Source organism: Heteronotia binoei, chromosome 15 (genome assembly GCF_032191835.1).
Source record: "Heteronotia binoei isolate CCM8104 ecotype False Entrance Well chromosome 15, APGP_CSIRO_Hbin_v1, whole genome shotgun sequence".
Lineage (NCBI taxonomy): Eukaryota > Metazoa > Chordata > Lepidosauria > Squamata > Gekkonidae > Heteronotia > Heteronotia binoei.
In genome coordinates this window covers 42,319,871-42,333,744 of record NC_083237.1, presented here as the reverse complement: position 1 = coordinate 42,333,744, position 13,874 = coordinate 42,319,871, and the positions used below count along the sequence as shown (strand labels likewise).

Here is a 13,874-nt window from a genome sequence, read left to right as displayed (position 1 = left end):
AACAGTTGGTTGGATCCTACCAGCATATTGCTGGTGAGAGAAGGTAGAATTCCCTCTCCCTTTGGTTACCAAAATGGTTATGCTGGCACTATGGGACCCATGTGGGCAACAGTTGTGTAGGTTGAGGCTACAGTGAGGATGAAATTGAAAAAGCAAGTGGGATCCAACCCATTTTTTCCAGTGTCCATGTTTGTTGCTGAACATTAGTTGAAAAGTGTGCAACCTTTCATCTTAATAAATGTGTATTAATGGTTGAATGTTGTGCATGCAGTCAAACATTCATTCATAAACAGAAAACCTGAACACAGTAAGTTGGATCCTGCTAGATTTTTTCCAATGATGAAAGACAGAAGAGGACTGATCACCCCAAAAATCTATGATGGGGATTATGGGACCCCTAGAGACAGAGGCCATGTGGGACAGGCACCTCAGCAGGGAGGAGAATCAGGCCGCATTTAACATCTCATCCAGTGGTTGCAACTTGGTTGCCTTCATTGGATTGATGGGAGATAAGAGTGGGAGAGAACAGTTATTAGTGAAGAAGTGAATAGCACGAGCTATTCCACATCAAAGAGAACATTCGCAGATTAACAATCAAGATAACACTCAAGAATATTTCCTACCTCAGATTTCCCTAATGCAATGCATGTGCTCATTTTGTCCTCACTGGATTCCCATGTCAATTTCTGCAAATTCAATGAAGAAATCATTTAGGCCCCCCAACATTATGGTGTGGGTATTGGGTTTTAAAGACAGCAGCTAGCTGTTGGGTGAGATCTAACCAGCTTTTCTGCTGATGAACAAGGAAGGAGGGGTCCCCTTTCATGTAAATATATATGATAGGTATTGCAGAATCTCATATATCAGGGAACTGGTAAGAGAAAAAAATTATGTCTGTCTAAGTAATAATTACTTAGGAATATTTTCTATTGGACTGCAAGAAGATCAAATCAGTCAGTTTTAAGGGAAATCAACCCAGACTGTTCACTGGAAGGTCAGATGCTGAAGTTGAAGCTCAAATACTTTGGCTACCCAATGAGAAGGGTGCACTCCCTGGAGAAGATCCTGATGCTAGGAAAGACAGAAGGCAAAAGAAGAAGGGGACTGCAAAAGATGAGATGGTTGGACAGTGTTACTGATGTAACTAACACGAATTTGAGCAGACTTCAGAGGATGGTGGAAGACAGGAGGGCCTGGCATGACTTTGTCCATGGGGTCGCAAAGAGTTGGACTCGACTGTGTGACTGAACAACAAAGTAATAATACTTACTTTGGTAAAATAAATTTCTTCTGTAGGTGATGTGTCCATATCAACCATGTAAACATTGTCCCTATAAACAGAAGGAAAAAAGGATGAACAGATAAGCTTGGGCAATTCACTAGTGTGGAATGCCAGTGTTGAGCTTTGGGAGAGAGAGAGTGGGTTAGATCTTAACAGCTGGCAAAGGATATAGGATGGCTCCCTTTTGACCATTCAAAAGGTAATGCAATGGAGTAGACAAAACCTGTGCTGGATGATGGTTCAGGGAATAGAAGAATCAGGCAAGATTCAGATCAGAAACTGGTAGAATGCCAGCGCCTTGAGACCTATTGAGGTCAATTTATATAACCATTAGGAATGTCTGGAAATCCTCTGGAAAGCACTGCACCCATTGTGTCCCTTTCAGAGTAAACTGGGAACATTATTTGTTTAGATGTTTATACCTTGCTTTTTAACTCCAATTGGGTACCAAAGCAGCTTCCACTTTTTTTGTTACCATTCTTGTTACCCTGGTAATAGCTACATCTCTATGAGATAGGTTAGGCTGAGAGAAAATAACTGGCCAGTAAGCTTTCATGATAGAGTGGCGATTCAAACTTGGCTCTCCCAGATCCTAGTCCAACTGTATGACTGATATATCACACTGGATCTTTGATGGGTGCCATCATATCTAGGATATTTGTAACTATAATCACTGCAAATGTCAATTAGTAGTGGGCTAGGGTTAGGTATTAGTGTTGGGGCTAGGTTTAGCATGATTTCTTTTTCCTATTTACATTCTATTACATTTTCTATTTGCAGTTTGAACTTTGGATCTTATTATTCTACTAGATAGGAGGGAGGACAACATGCAAGTTACCAGACATGCATGCTTTTTGTGGCAACTGCTTCCCATTAGATATTTTCCAGTCTGCCCCTTAGTGTATAATAGTGCTTTTCCCATTGACACTCTCAATAAAATCTCTAGAAACATCTGGTATTTATATGAAACTTTTCATATCATCAGGATCTTCCATGAGAAAAGATGCAAAATCATAGGAGGAAAAAAGCTACAAGTGAGCTGTTACGATGAATAGACCAAAGTAGAGATGGGTTTGAGATTGCAAGTATAAAATTGGTCCAGGCAACTGAATAGCTCCAGCCAGCTTTCTGCTTGTAAAAAAGGGAGAGAAAGTCCCCTATGGCCAGCCAAAAAAATTGTAGAGGAAAACATGGAGCCTACATGGACAAAAGCTATGTGAGAAGTGGACTATAGAATTCGGCCCCACTACGGCCATGCTGCAACAGAGGCTGCAGGCCGAGGGGCTGTCTTTTGCCTCCCTGGAGGAACTACGGGACATCTGAGGAACTGTGGGCATCCGAGGAAATGTGGGGGGCAGAATGCCGGGGCTATATTAGCCCCGGCCCAGCCCCGCCCAGTTGTTTTTCATCTCTCAGTTGGAGCGGGCGCACGGAGGGCATCTGGACTGAGAGCGAAGGCAGGGAGCATCGGAGGTTGTGGCGAATGGTGCGGCAGCAACAGAGGTGAGCTGCATGGCAGCGACTGAGACACGGCGGATGGAAGAAGCCATTGGAGCATCCTGGTGAGGCACGGAGTTGGCACGGGTGATGGCTAAGGGCCGCAGATAGCAGCAAGTGTCGGGGGGCCTCGGTGGGGGGTGACTGGTGGCGGTTGGCGGTCGGACATGCTGGGCCACATGGCAGCCATCAAAGAGGGGCTCTGGGCAAGCTGGTTGGGAGGCTCTCCATGGTGGGGGAAGGTTTTATAACTGGGGGGTTGGGCACAGTCGTAGTGGGCCCTGGACCACTGGTGCCACAGGGGGAGGCCTAGAAAGTAGTAAGGCCCTTGCCAAGTGATGGATCCCCTTCGGTGACACGTGGACTGAATTTTCTTCCACATCCACTTCCAAGTACCCCCAGGGGGAGGCTGTTTGCCTGGATACAGGGGAGTGGGATCAGCAGTGTCATTAGGTATGGGGCCAAAAAAGGGTCAGGAGCTCTCCAAGGGCAAGCAGCCATCCAAGTCTGCCAGGAAGAGGACCTATCCGGCCACACCTGGGAACGAGACTGGGGAGGAGAGCCAAATGTGGCAGGCCATCATTGACTGGTTGGGTGCCCTTGAACTGGTTGGGTGCCCTTGAACTTGAGTAGCAGCTGGGGTGCCTTCAGCGTGGACCGGGTGACACAGAGCCTCGGGGAGGTCAGGGACACTGACCTTTGAAAGGGAGGTATTGGCTCATCTCCCTGCTTTACAGGAAGGAGGCCAACAGGATGGGGGACTTGGCTGAGGGCGACCAGGAAGCTGGACCAAGCAGGGAGGTAAGGCCTAGAGATTATTGTGATGTCCAGGAGGAGGTGCCGGAGCTGGAAATGTCCATTCAACCTGTGGTGGTGGTGGCCATAGCACTATCTGAGACTGAAGGTAAGGTGGGACTGACACAACAGGTACAATCTTGGCCATGGGGCCCATGTGGCTAGTATTCCACACTGGAGCTGTCGGGGTCAACTAGTGTCCTCGCACCAATGAGAGGGCAGGGTGGGCAATGGGTTTACCCAGCTCAGTGCCTCCCCCTCAGATGCCAGTTCAATGTAACATGATGGGGTGAGGACAGCTGCCTGCAACAACGGCACAGCGGAATCATCGCAGGTGAATGCCACACCTGTGGCATTTCATGGAGTCCTCCCATGTGGTGGGCACATTAGCACCCCAGCACATGGGGTGGGCCAGTGCCCATTGGGGCATGTGGGGTTATCCACCAAATCCTTATGGGTCGGTTCCGTTTCATGTCCTCCCCTTCGGGGACACGGCAATGCCATTGGAAGACCACCTGACACTCGCCACATGGGACAAAATATTGAGGGGAGAATATGTGGACGTGTTTAGTCTGCTACATAGGGAACTGGAGAAAAAAAGCAAAGAGGAGCTGGATGAGAAGCAGAAGAAGTTCAAACGCCAGAAGGTTGACAGGACCTGGGCCAATTGGCTACCGGGTTTCCTGATTTATGCCGGAGTCATTGCTAGGGCCCAGCCAGCTAGGGCCGTCCCTTTGTTCCAATGTTGATATTGTATACAGGGCGTATACTGATTTTGTCGGTGATGCCTGGTTACAATGCGATGAGGCATTTAGAATGCGAGTGGCAGTCAACCCGGCTCTCCCGTGAGATTAAATTAATCAGCAGCTGTGGCTGCAGCTGATATCACCAGCAAAGCCCAAAATGGGGGACCAGTCGGACAGTGGTCATCTGGTTCACAAGCAGCAGAATGCTCCCAGAGCATGCCCTGTGATGGGCCAGCTGGTTCAACCCCGGCTGTTGTGTTGGGAGTTTACATCACAGAGGGTTTACTCACGGAAAGCATGTAAATTTAAACATGAATGCCCACTATGTGGTGGGTCCCATGCCTTTTCCACATGCAGCTAGGCAAAAACAAAAGGGGTTTTTAAGCGCACTGGGGGTGGTGGCAGTGCCTAGCTGCCTGGAAAAGGGCCCCAGTCCCATTCGGCTGAGAGCTCTTAGGCAGATGCTCAAGGGTTACCCAAAGGATGCTGACTGAGTTTACTTGCTGGAGGGGTTCATTTATGGTTTTTGGATTCCATTCCAGGGCCTTAGGGCGCTTGGTATGGCGTCCAACCTCCGTTCGGTGGTAGGTATGGAACATGTAGTGAGGGCCAAGATTGCTAAAGAATGCTTGGAGGGATGGGTACTCGGCCATTTCGAGGTCCCTACAGTTCCAGAGTTGTGGGTCTCCCCATTGGGAGTAGTGCCTAAGAAGGAGCCAGGGGAGTACCGGCTTATTCACCACTTATCTTACCCTAAGGGTGGGTTGGTGAATGATTCAATTCCTGATCACCTTTGTTCCATTAGGTACACCTCCTTTGACCAGGCTGTCAAAGTGGTGCGGGATTGCGAACTGGGAGCAGAATTGGCCAAGTGCAACATTAAGTCGGCCTTTCGCCTGCTGCCAATGCACCCCAGGAACTTTGAGCTATTGGAGTTTATGTTTGAAGGGAAATATTATATGGATAGAGCCCTACCAATGGGGTGCTCGATCTCCTGCGCAGCATTTGAGTGATTTAGTTACTTTTTGGAATGGGCTCTGTGCAATAGGTCTGGATCTGACAACGTAGTGCATTACCTTGATGACTTTCTTTTCGTGAGCGGAGCGGTTACCAGGTGATGCATCAGATTATTAAAGATGTTTATGAAGCTGGCACAGGAACTGGGGGTGCCCTTGGCACATGAAAAGACAGAGGGCCCAGCTACAATTCTGACATTTTTATGCATCTAGTTGGACACTCATCAGCCTGATGAGAAGGTTAAAGCACTCAGGATCCGTACTGCTGCTCTAAAGGACAGGCACAAGGTTTCATTGCTGGAGCTGCAGCAGCTCGTAGGGCACCTAAATTTTGCCTGTAGAGTTGTAGCACCTGGCAGGGCATTCTTTAGGTGCTTTTGTGATGCCATGGGCAGTAGCAGACCAGGAGGTTGACAGTCAAATCCATTAGGGGTCAATTGGCGGCCTTGGCATTTATTAGTAAGGTGCAAGGCTTTACTGAGGCCACCAGGGATTTTAGAATAAGGAAGATGTTAGAGGGCTGGTCTCGGGAACGTGGGCCTCAGTGGGCTGCCACAGTTACACTTGACCCCTGCGGGGAGAGAGGACTATGTCTGGTACAAGCCTTATGTGATACGTGGCAGTTGGGGGGGCAGAGGGACCATTATTTTGTCACAAGGATGGGGCCCCGCTTACCAAATATCAATTTTGGACTGTTACCTCGCGGGCACTGGTCAGGCTGGGATGGGGGGGGGGGTTGAATTCGGGACACACTCCTTTCGGATTGGTACTGCTTCTACAGCTGCAGCAATGGGCTCTCCCAGTCCGGTTATTCAGTGGGTGGGTCGGTAATATTCCACAGCCTATCGGTCTTATGTCCACCCCTTAGTTGTGCCATGAGGAAGTCTGGGGGACCTGTAAGCAGTTTAAGCCCCATTGGACAAGTTTATTCTTGGTTGACTGTTTTCTCTGTACTAGGTGCTGTGGCTCTACAGGAGAGGCGGCTGTCAGGCTCTTTAACGCTATCATATTGAAATTATAAAATACTAACCAAATGGACTTTTCTATACTAACACCTAGCCTTTGTGATACTGTAGTTACCATGCATATCAAAGGGGACGTTTGAAGTGTTAACTTTGTTTAGGTTGTAAAGGGAGCAAAGGAATGTGGCCGTTAATAGATACCGCCACTGGCCAGCATCTTCTCAGAGGCTAGGAGATCCTAGTGGTGGTGGACACGTTTTCAAAACAAGCCCACTTCATACCGTGCAAAGAACTCCCCACAGGTAAGAAACTTGCGAGGCTATTCTTCCAACACGTTGTGAAACTACATTCGTTCCCAGATAAGGTCATTAGTGACCATGGCCTGCAGTTCATTGCCAACTTCTGGTGGGAGTTTTGTAAATTGACAGGGATCGAGCAGGGACTGAGTTCCGCCTACCACCCGCAAACAGACGGACAGATGGAATGGGTGAACTCTCTTCTCAAACAATACCTAAGGTGTTTTATTAACTATCAACAAGACAATTGGGTGGAACTATTATCGTTTGCAGAATATGGCTACAACAATAGCCTGCATAGCTCAACAAAGACTACCCCTTTCCAGATTGTGAATGGATATGAAGTCATCCTGAAAGCTAGCCTACAAATATTTGGGACCATTCAAAATAAAAAGAATAATAAATGCCGTGACTGTTGAATTAGAATTACCAAAAATGTTTAGTAAAATTCATCCTGTTTTCCATTGCAGTCTTCTGAAAAAAGATCCTGGAGCTACGTCTTGGCATCCACGCCCTACGATGCCCACCCCTATTCAAATGAGGGGTCAGAGTCATCATGAAGTGCAAGAGATACTGGATGCCAAGCTCAAGTGGGGAATATTGCATTTCTTAGTCCGATGGAAATATTTCCCCCCCTCTTGTGACGAGTGGGTTAAGTCAACTGATCTAAGGGCACCTCTTCTTTTAAAAAGATTTTATCTACTGCACCCAGACAAACCCCGAGCGCTAGCTTAGGGGGGACAGTATGTCAGGCTCTGTAACTCTATCATATTGAAATTATAAAATACTAACCAAATGGACTTTTCTATACTAACACCTAGCCTTTGTGATACTGTAGTTACCATGCATATCAAAGGGGACATTTGAAGTGTTAACTTTGTTTAGGTTGTAAAGGGAGCAAAGGAATGTGACCGTTAATAGATACCGCCGCTGGCCAGCATCTTCCCAGAGGCTAGGAGATAAGCAGAAGCTCTCATGTGAAAGTTTGCACCTTCACTCCCTGTTGTTTTGAGAATAATGTCTTTGTTCAGATATTGCTTTGATGTAGATTCCATAAGACCCGGAAACACCCATGCTAAAGTATTAGTCTCAACTTCTGTTTCAAGCTATGAGTTTCCAATAAAGTATGACATTGTCTCAATGAATACAGCCTTGAGTCTCCATTGCCTGACAGCAGCAGATCCTCATCTGTGGGCACAGTATGGTGTTCTGGGCTGCCCATCATGCCAAGAGGTTCTCGTTTGGTTCCCAGTTGGGACTGAGCGAGTGGGCAGTAGTCGAGTGGCAGGGTCACTGGGGACTGCAGTGGTCTGGGCTCCTGCCACTACTGTTTCAAGGGAGGAATGCTCCTCTGTCCCACATATTGGTAATCTATCTTGGTGGGAATGACTTGGGGCTGATGAAGGGGAAAGCCCTTTCTTTGCAGGCAATGGCAGATCTCCAGGCCATCATGCGGAGGTGGCCTGAGGTCCGCCAAGTCTGGTCCACTATTCCTCCATGCAGAATATGGTGAGTGGCCTGGGATCCAGCTGGCATCAAGCGGGCCACGCGCAAAGCGAACCATACCTTGGAGGCCATGAAGGGTGGCATGGGCACTTTTCTTCCCCATCCTGGCATTCGGGTGGAGTGTGGAGAGCTGTACCGACCAGATGGTGTTCATCTGTCAGATTTGGGTAATCGGGCCTTTTTGCACGATCTATGGCAAGGGCTCTGGGCGGCTCTGAGCCACCTGGTGGGGTGTGAATGCCTGAGCAGAGGCTCGGCATTGGCAGAAGGTTTAGGGGTTATTCTAGTTCTGGCGAGCTCTAGGGGTGTGCATTTGGTTTGGCCAAACCAAATCAACCGCCGAATCACCCCTGATTCGGCTGTATACAGAATCGCATACAGCCAAATCCAATTGGGGCCCATTATGCGGGAGCCAAGTATGTCTCCCCATATACTTCCATATAGATATTCGGAAGTATACGGAATTCAATGAAAAAGGCGGGAAAGGGGCTTCTGCAGCCTCAGGGGAGCTGCTTGCCTCCTTTCCCGCCTTTGGTAGCCTTTTCCCGTTTCTCCCATAGCCTCCCTAGGATCAGGGAGGGGGGAAGAGCAACAGCCAATCCAAAGCATGCATTTGCAAAATGCATTGCAAATGCATGCTTTGCAGGGCTGTTGTGTAGCTGATTCCCCAGCCATCAGCAACATTGTTGTTCTTTTGATCTTTTGCTTACTTGGGCACTGTTGTCTGGCCAATCACAGAGCAGTGCTATTTTTTGAAACTGCTCTCTGTAGGGCCAGAGAACCTTTTTAAGGAGTCTGCCTGGCTGGACTCCTCCATTGCTGCTGTGTTGGTGTGTGAGAGAGATTGTGCTGTGCTGGCCCTTGGCCTCAGCTGCTGCTGCTCTCTCTCAGCCTTACCAGACTTGCCTGGAGTAGAGAAGACGTCTAAGGTAAGACAGTATTGGGGTTCTTGTTTTTATTTTAGTTGGTAAAAGGACTTTTTAAGACTCAGAGTCTCTTTACTTATTCAGATTTGGGTGGTGGGTAGCTTATTTGGGGTTAGGGTTAGGGGGTTCTGCAGGGGGAGGGGGCCTGGGGTGGGGGGGGTTTTGCCACTTTGCCCATATCTTACTTTAGTGAGAGGACTTTTAAAAGTGCAGTGTCCTTTTACTTTTTCTGATTTGGGTGGCTTGGATTTCTTGGGGTTAGGGTGAAGGGTTTTTTGGGGGAGGGGTTGGGAAAGGTCCTGTATTGTTAAAAGTTAAGTTTTTTTACTGTTTTAAAAGGATTCTGTGTTTGATTTGTTGCTGCTGTGTTGTGCTGCTGTTGTTCCTTTTCTCTTCTGGTTCTAATTCTTTGAGGGGGGTGCTGTTTGGCCACTTTTTTAACAGTTGATTTCTTGGCCTTCTCCTGTTGTCCCTTTTCCTGGTTCTGTTTTTTTTTTGGGGGGGGGGAAGCTGGCAACTGGGTGAGAGGCCCAGAACCAGCAGGCTCAATTTTTTTTGTTGGCCTTGTGGGTTTTGTGTGGGACAGTGCCCTGAAGCTGCACAGCAGTTTGGGGGGCTCTCCTCAAAACCTCCTGCTCCCCAGAGCCACTTTTCCCACGACAATTACAGTGAGGAAGTGGCTCTAATGGGTTTTTTTCTCACCATTGGGAGCAGTGTTCCTTTTGGGGTGCCCACAGATAGGTGAAGTCTTTTTGGGCCAGCGGGGTTTCATGCTGGAAAGTCCCCTGAAGCTGCCCTGCAGTTTTGGGGCCTCTCCCTCAAACTCCCCTCTGGCCGGAGCCACTTTCCCCATAGCAATTATAGTGGAGGAAGTGGCTAATTGGGCTTTCCCCATCATTGTTGGCAATGGGCCTTTTGGGGAGCCCAAAGACAAAGACCCCCTAGCCCAATCTTTTTGGGACTTGGGGGTTTATAGGGAGAGTTCCCTGTGGGTTCCCTGCAGTTTTTGGGGCTCTCCCTCAAACCCCCTCCCCCCCAGTAGCCTCTAATTATGCCCTACGTTGCCATTGATTTCAATGGCCCATGGGGTATAATGGTGGGATAGGGCACCCTCTTTGGGTGCCCCTGGAATGGGACCCCCTGGCCCAATCTTTTTGGGACTTCGAGGGTTTGTAGGGGAGAGTCTCCTGCAAATTTGGAGGCTCTCCCTCAAACCCCCTCCCCTCCAGGCGGCTTCAAATACACCCTATTTGCCATTGATTTCAATGGCCCATAGGGTATAATGGGGCCGTATATTCGGAAATAGCCGCGCATCTACCGTATATGTGGTTATTCCGATTATGGAATTCAGAAATATACGGGATTCCTTATTCCACCACCCCCCTTTTTATATTTCCGAATCTGTGTACTATCGGAATTTTTTTGCATATTATTATTATTATTATTATCATTATCGTTATTATTATTATCATCCCTAGTGAGCACCCTGGGCTATGCACCTGTTGAGTACAAGCAATCTGCAGGAGCGGCAGATGGGCTGCATGGCTCAATGCCACAGAATGCGGATTGTATTCATGCTGTCTCTCCCCCAAGCTGCCCCTTCTGGTGATCGAGGCCTGAGTTGGGAGGTGAGGGGTAGTGTTGCCCCAGCCAGCCCTGCATTAGCCATATTATTGTATGGCTCTGGCAGGGGGCAGAGTGGCTCACCCATATTGGACAAGGCGGGGTCAAGGGACGACCCCAGGGCTTGTCCAACTGCAGGTAGCCCTTGCTGTGTTAGTTTAATTAGTTTAATTAGTTATGTTTAATAAAGTGGCCCGTTTACCCCAACACACTGTTTCAGCATCTTTATTCTGACTGGGGGGGGGGGGGGCAAAAGATGGTAATTGGGTGAGGTGGAGTGATGCTGTTTATGAAAGGCAGTTCTGAAGGATGTTTTGTTCTTTCTATCCTCTGTGTCACTCATCCCTTGGGTGAAAGAAACATAAAAGAAAAGGATACAGCTGAGAAGGGCAACTCAGAATGATTTGTATTATAAGAAAAGTAGGAATGGCATAAGTAACAAGCAACTGACCTAACAGCAATGTAGAGAATTCTGTCCAGGATCACCACTTGCTGGATGTCCAGTGTGTTTTCTGCTGTATCATCTGCTGACTCATGACCCAGAAACACAGAATAACCTTGTGTATCTATACCATGATAAAAGAAGACTGAGACTCAGTTTAGGTGAAACAGCAAACAAATTTAAGTTTGTAATGTGCCTATCTGCCATGGGGGAGAAAATTCAGTCTTTTCCTTCATGCTGTTTAATATGCAAATATAACCACAGCGATGGATGATCTGGGAAGTGGCACCAGTATGCTGAAGAAGCTAACTACATTTATTTTTAACATCAGAACCAGTATCAGAATGTTGTTAGATCTATGTCAGAAAAAGGAAAGCCATACTTCCTTTGATGTGCCTGCTATGTCTGTTCTTAAAGAAGAAAATTTGGCTCTGGTTCTGATCCCAGAGACATTAAATCACTATACTAGGGGTTGCCTTTGAAGATGGACATTTAAATTGGTACAGAATACAGCAGCCACATTATTTGCAGGTATGTGCTAACCTCAGTCTTTCTGAGTACAATTTCAAGTACTTATACTTACCTTTAAAGTCCTCAACATCCTGGGACTTGGGTATCTGATGGACCACCTGCTCCTCCTTCAGGAAGCCTCCCAGCTCACATGAGCATCCCAAGTCATGCTCTGTATTTCCCCAACAGGGTCTTATCTCTGGTGGCACCTCAGTCATTAGAATTGCCTTCCCATAATATTTTACTTGCCTATTTATTTACATTTTGTGCTATCATTATACATTAAAATATCATTTCCAGATCTCCTTTCCCCCAAAATGTGTAGCCTGTTGTCTTTTAGGAATCTGGCAAAGACAATTTTATTAGTCCATCTTTCTTGATTGTATGTTTTAATATAGCCTTTGCTGAGTTTTGAGAACAAGTGACTGTTTTATGGCAGTTTTTGTGATTCCCTTGCTTTTATTTACTGCTGGCTGTTTTTTTTTTTTTTACCATTTCTTTTTAGCTCATTCAGAGCTTGGAGGAAGCAAACCTTTGCACAATTTCCTTCTGTGTGATACTCACACTGGCTAGACAGTAGAACAGTAGGATCTTGATCCTCTGGGAAAGCCACCACAGCCCAGTATTGCAGTGTGAAATAAAGAAACAAGATTTCCGATCTCATAGTTATTCAGCAGGGAGACACGCAGTACAATCCTAAGAAGGTCTACTCAGAATCCTGCTCAAGTCTATTTGATGGGGTTTAAGTCCAGGAAAATATCTTTAGAACTGTATTGCTAATATCTTCACTTAATTTTCTGAAAATCAAACAGAAGCATTAATTTAGCTGTTACAAATAAGGTTTGGATAGCCAACAAGGAACATAGGAGACTGTTTTTGAGTCAAGTAATAGCAACAACAATAGTAATCACAATGCGTTCATCTAAATGAAGAAGGCATCCCAACATCAAGCTTTGGTGGACACACAGGGAACAAGACTGAACAGGTCTTCTCAGAAATTATTCAATGGGGCTTACCCCCAGAGAAGTGTCTTTAGGACTGCACCACAAGGTTAAATCCATGAGAGGATTTCCATGAATAGAGGGGAGAGGTGCTGAGTGCAGACCTATGACTCACCAGCAGGCACCATCCCCAAATCTCCAAGAGTTTCTCGACCTGGAGCTGTCAATCCAACCTGCTCCCCATCACCTGCTGGTGGCCAGGAGAAACCTGGTGACCCTAGACCTAGGAGAGCCGGCAGGCCAAGGGGAAAAAATGTCCTGCTCCTTTAATAGAGGCTTAATATGTGGAAATGGAAAGCTGAGGTTTTTCACGGCATGTAAGTAAACAACAACTAAACTTGGTAAAAAACATTCCAGTAAGCCTCCATTAAAGGGACAGGATTTCTTTTTTTTTCCCCTTCAGGCAACTAGTAACCCTGGTTTGATCTGAGGTAACTAGGCCACCACTGCTGGAGAAGCCTTCATTCCTTTCATAGTCTGGTGTACTTGGGTTGTGGCTACTCTAGGCTTTACTGGCTTCCCCTCTCCCAGGCTTAATGCTTGTAAAATAGCCCTTCCTTTCCTAATTTTACTCATTTCTGCCTTTTAACCACTTCCTCTCTGCCACCCCTACTTCTTGACTCTCTTACTCTACTCCCAAACTGACCCTTACTCCAGAGTAGGTCTTTACTCCTGAGCAGGCCCTTTAGGATTGCCAACTTTGCATTGGATTTTTCTAACAGATTTGGGGGTAGACAGTGGGGAAGGCAGAGCTTTGGGAGCAGAGGAAGCTAAGCAGGGATGTAATGCTACTCTGTCCACCTGCCAAAGCTGCCATTTTCGGGGGGGGGGGGGGGGAGGACTCATTTCTGTAGTTGGGACAGGAGATCAGCTATAATTCCAGGGCAACTCCAGACCTCACCTGGAGGTTAGCAACCCTAAATTCCAGTGAGTATGCAGGTGCTTCACCTGCATGGCTAATGGGCCATTAACTTACTTGCTGAAGAGAGACTTCTCTTGGGAAGAAAGGAGATCCAGTAGCTAACACCATACCTGCATCAGCTTTCAGCTATCATTACCTGGAATTTTGGAGTTGAAGAATTTGTACTGAGCATTAAGGGATGAAATGCTCTGTGAAGTGTGAAGCTCAATTGCCAAAAGCATTTGCAAAAATGGTTATAGTACACTACCAATTACAGCTGCTGGTCAGTTCTTCCAAAAGGCAGATCACCCTGGCCTGGAGCAAAGATCCATCTTGAATGGTATTCTGGGTCAACGTGGCTTATTTGTTTG

General features: G+C 47.0%; 1 protein-coding gene across 1 annotated transcript in view; it reads right to left on the bottom strand.

Moving 5' to 3' along the window:
- Positions 1-11,207, bottom strand: part of LOC132584018 (semaphorin-6A-like) — a 34,998-nt gene extending 23,791 nt beyond the window's left edge. Inside the window, exons 1-2 of the mRNA XM_060255787.1 lie at positions 11,101-11,207; positions 624-686 (exon numbers count right to left, since the gene is read on the bottom strand). Coding sequence (XP_060111770.1) covers positions 624-656 — 33 coding nt within the window. The 5' untranslated portion in view covers positions 657-686; positions 11,101-11,207. The remainder of the gene's footprint in view (positions 1-623; positions 687-11,100) is intronic.
- Between the last annotated feature and the right edge of the window lie 2,667 nt (positions 11,208-13,874).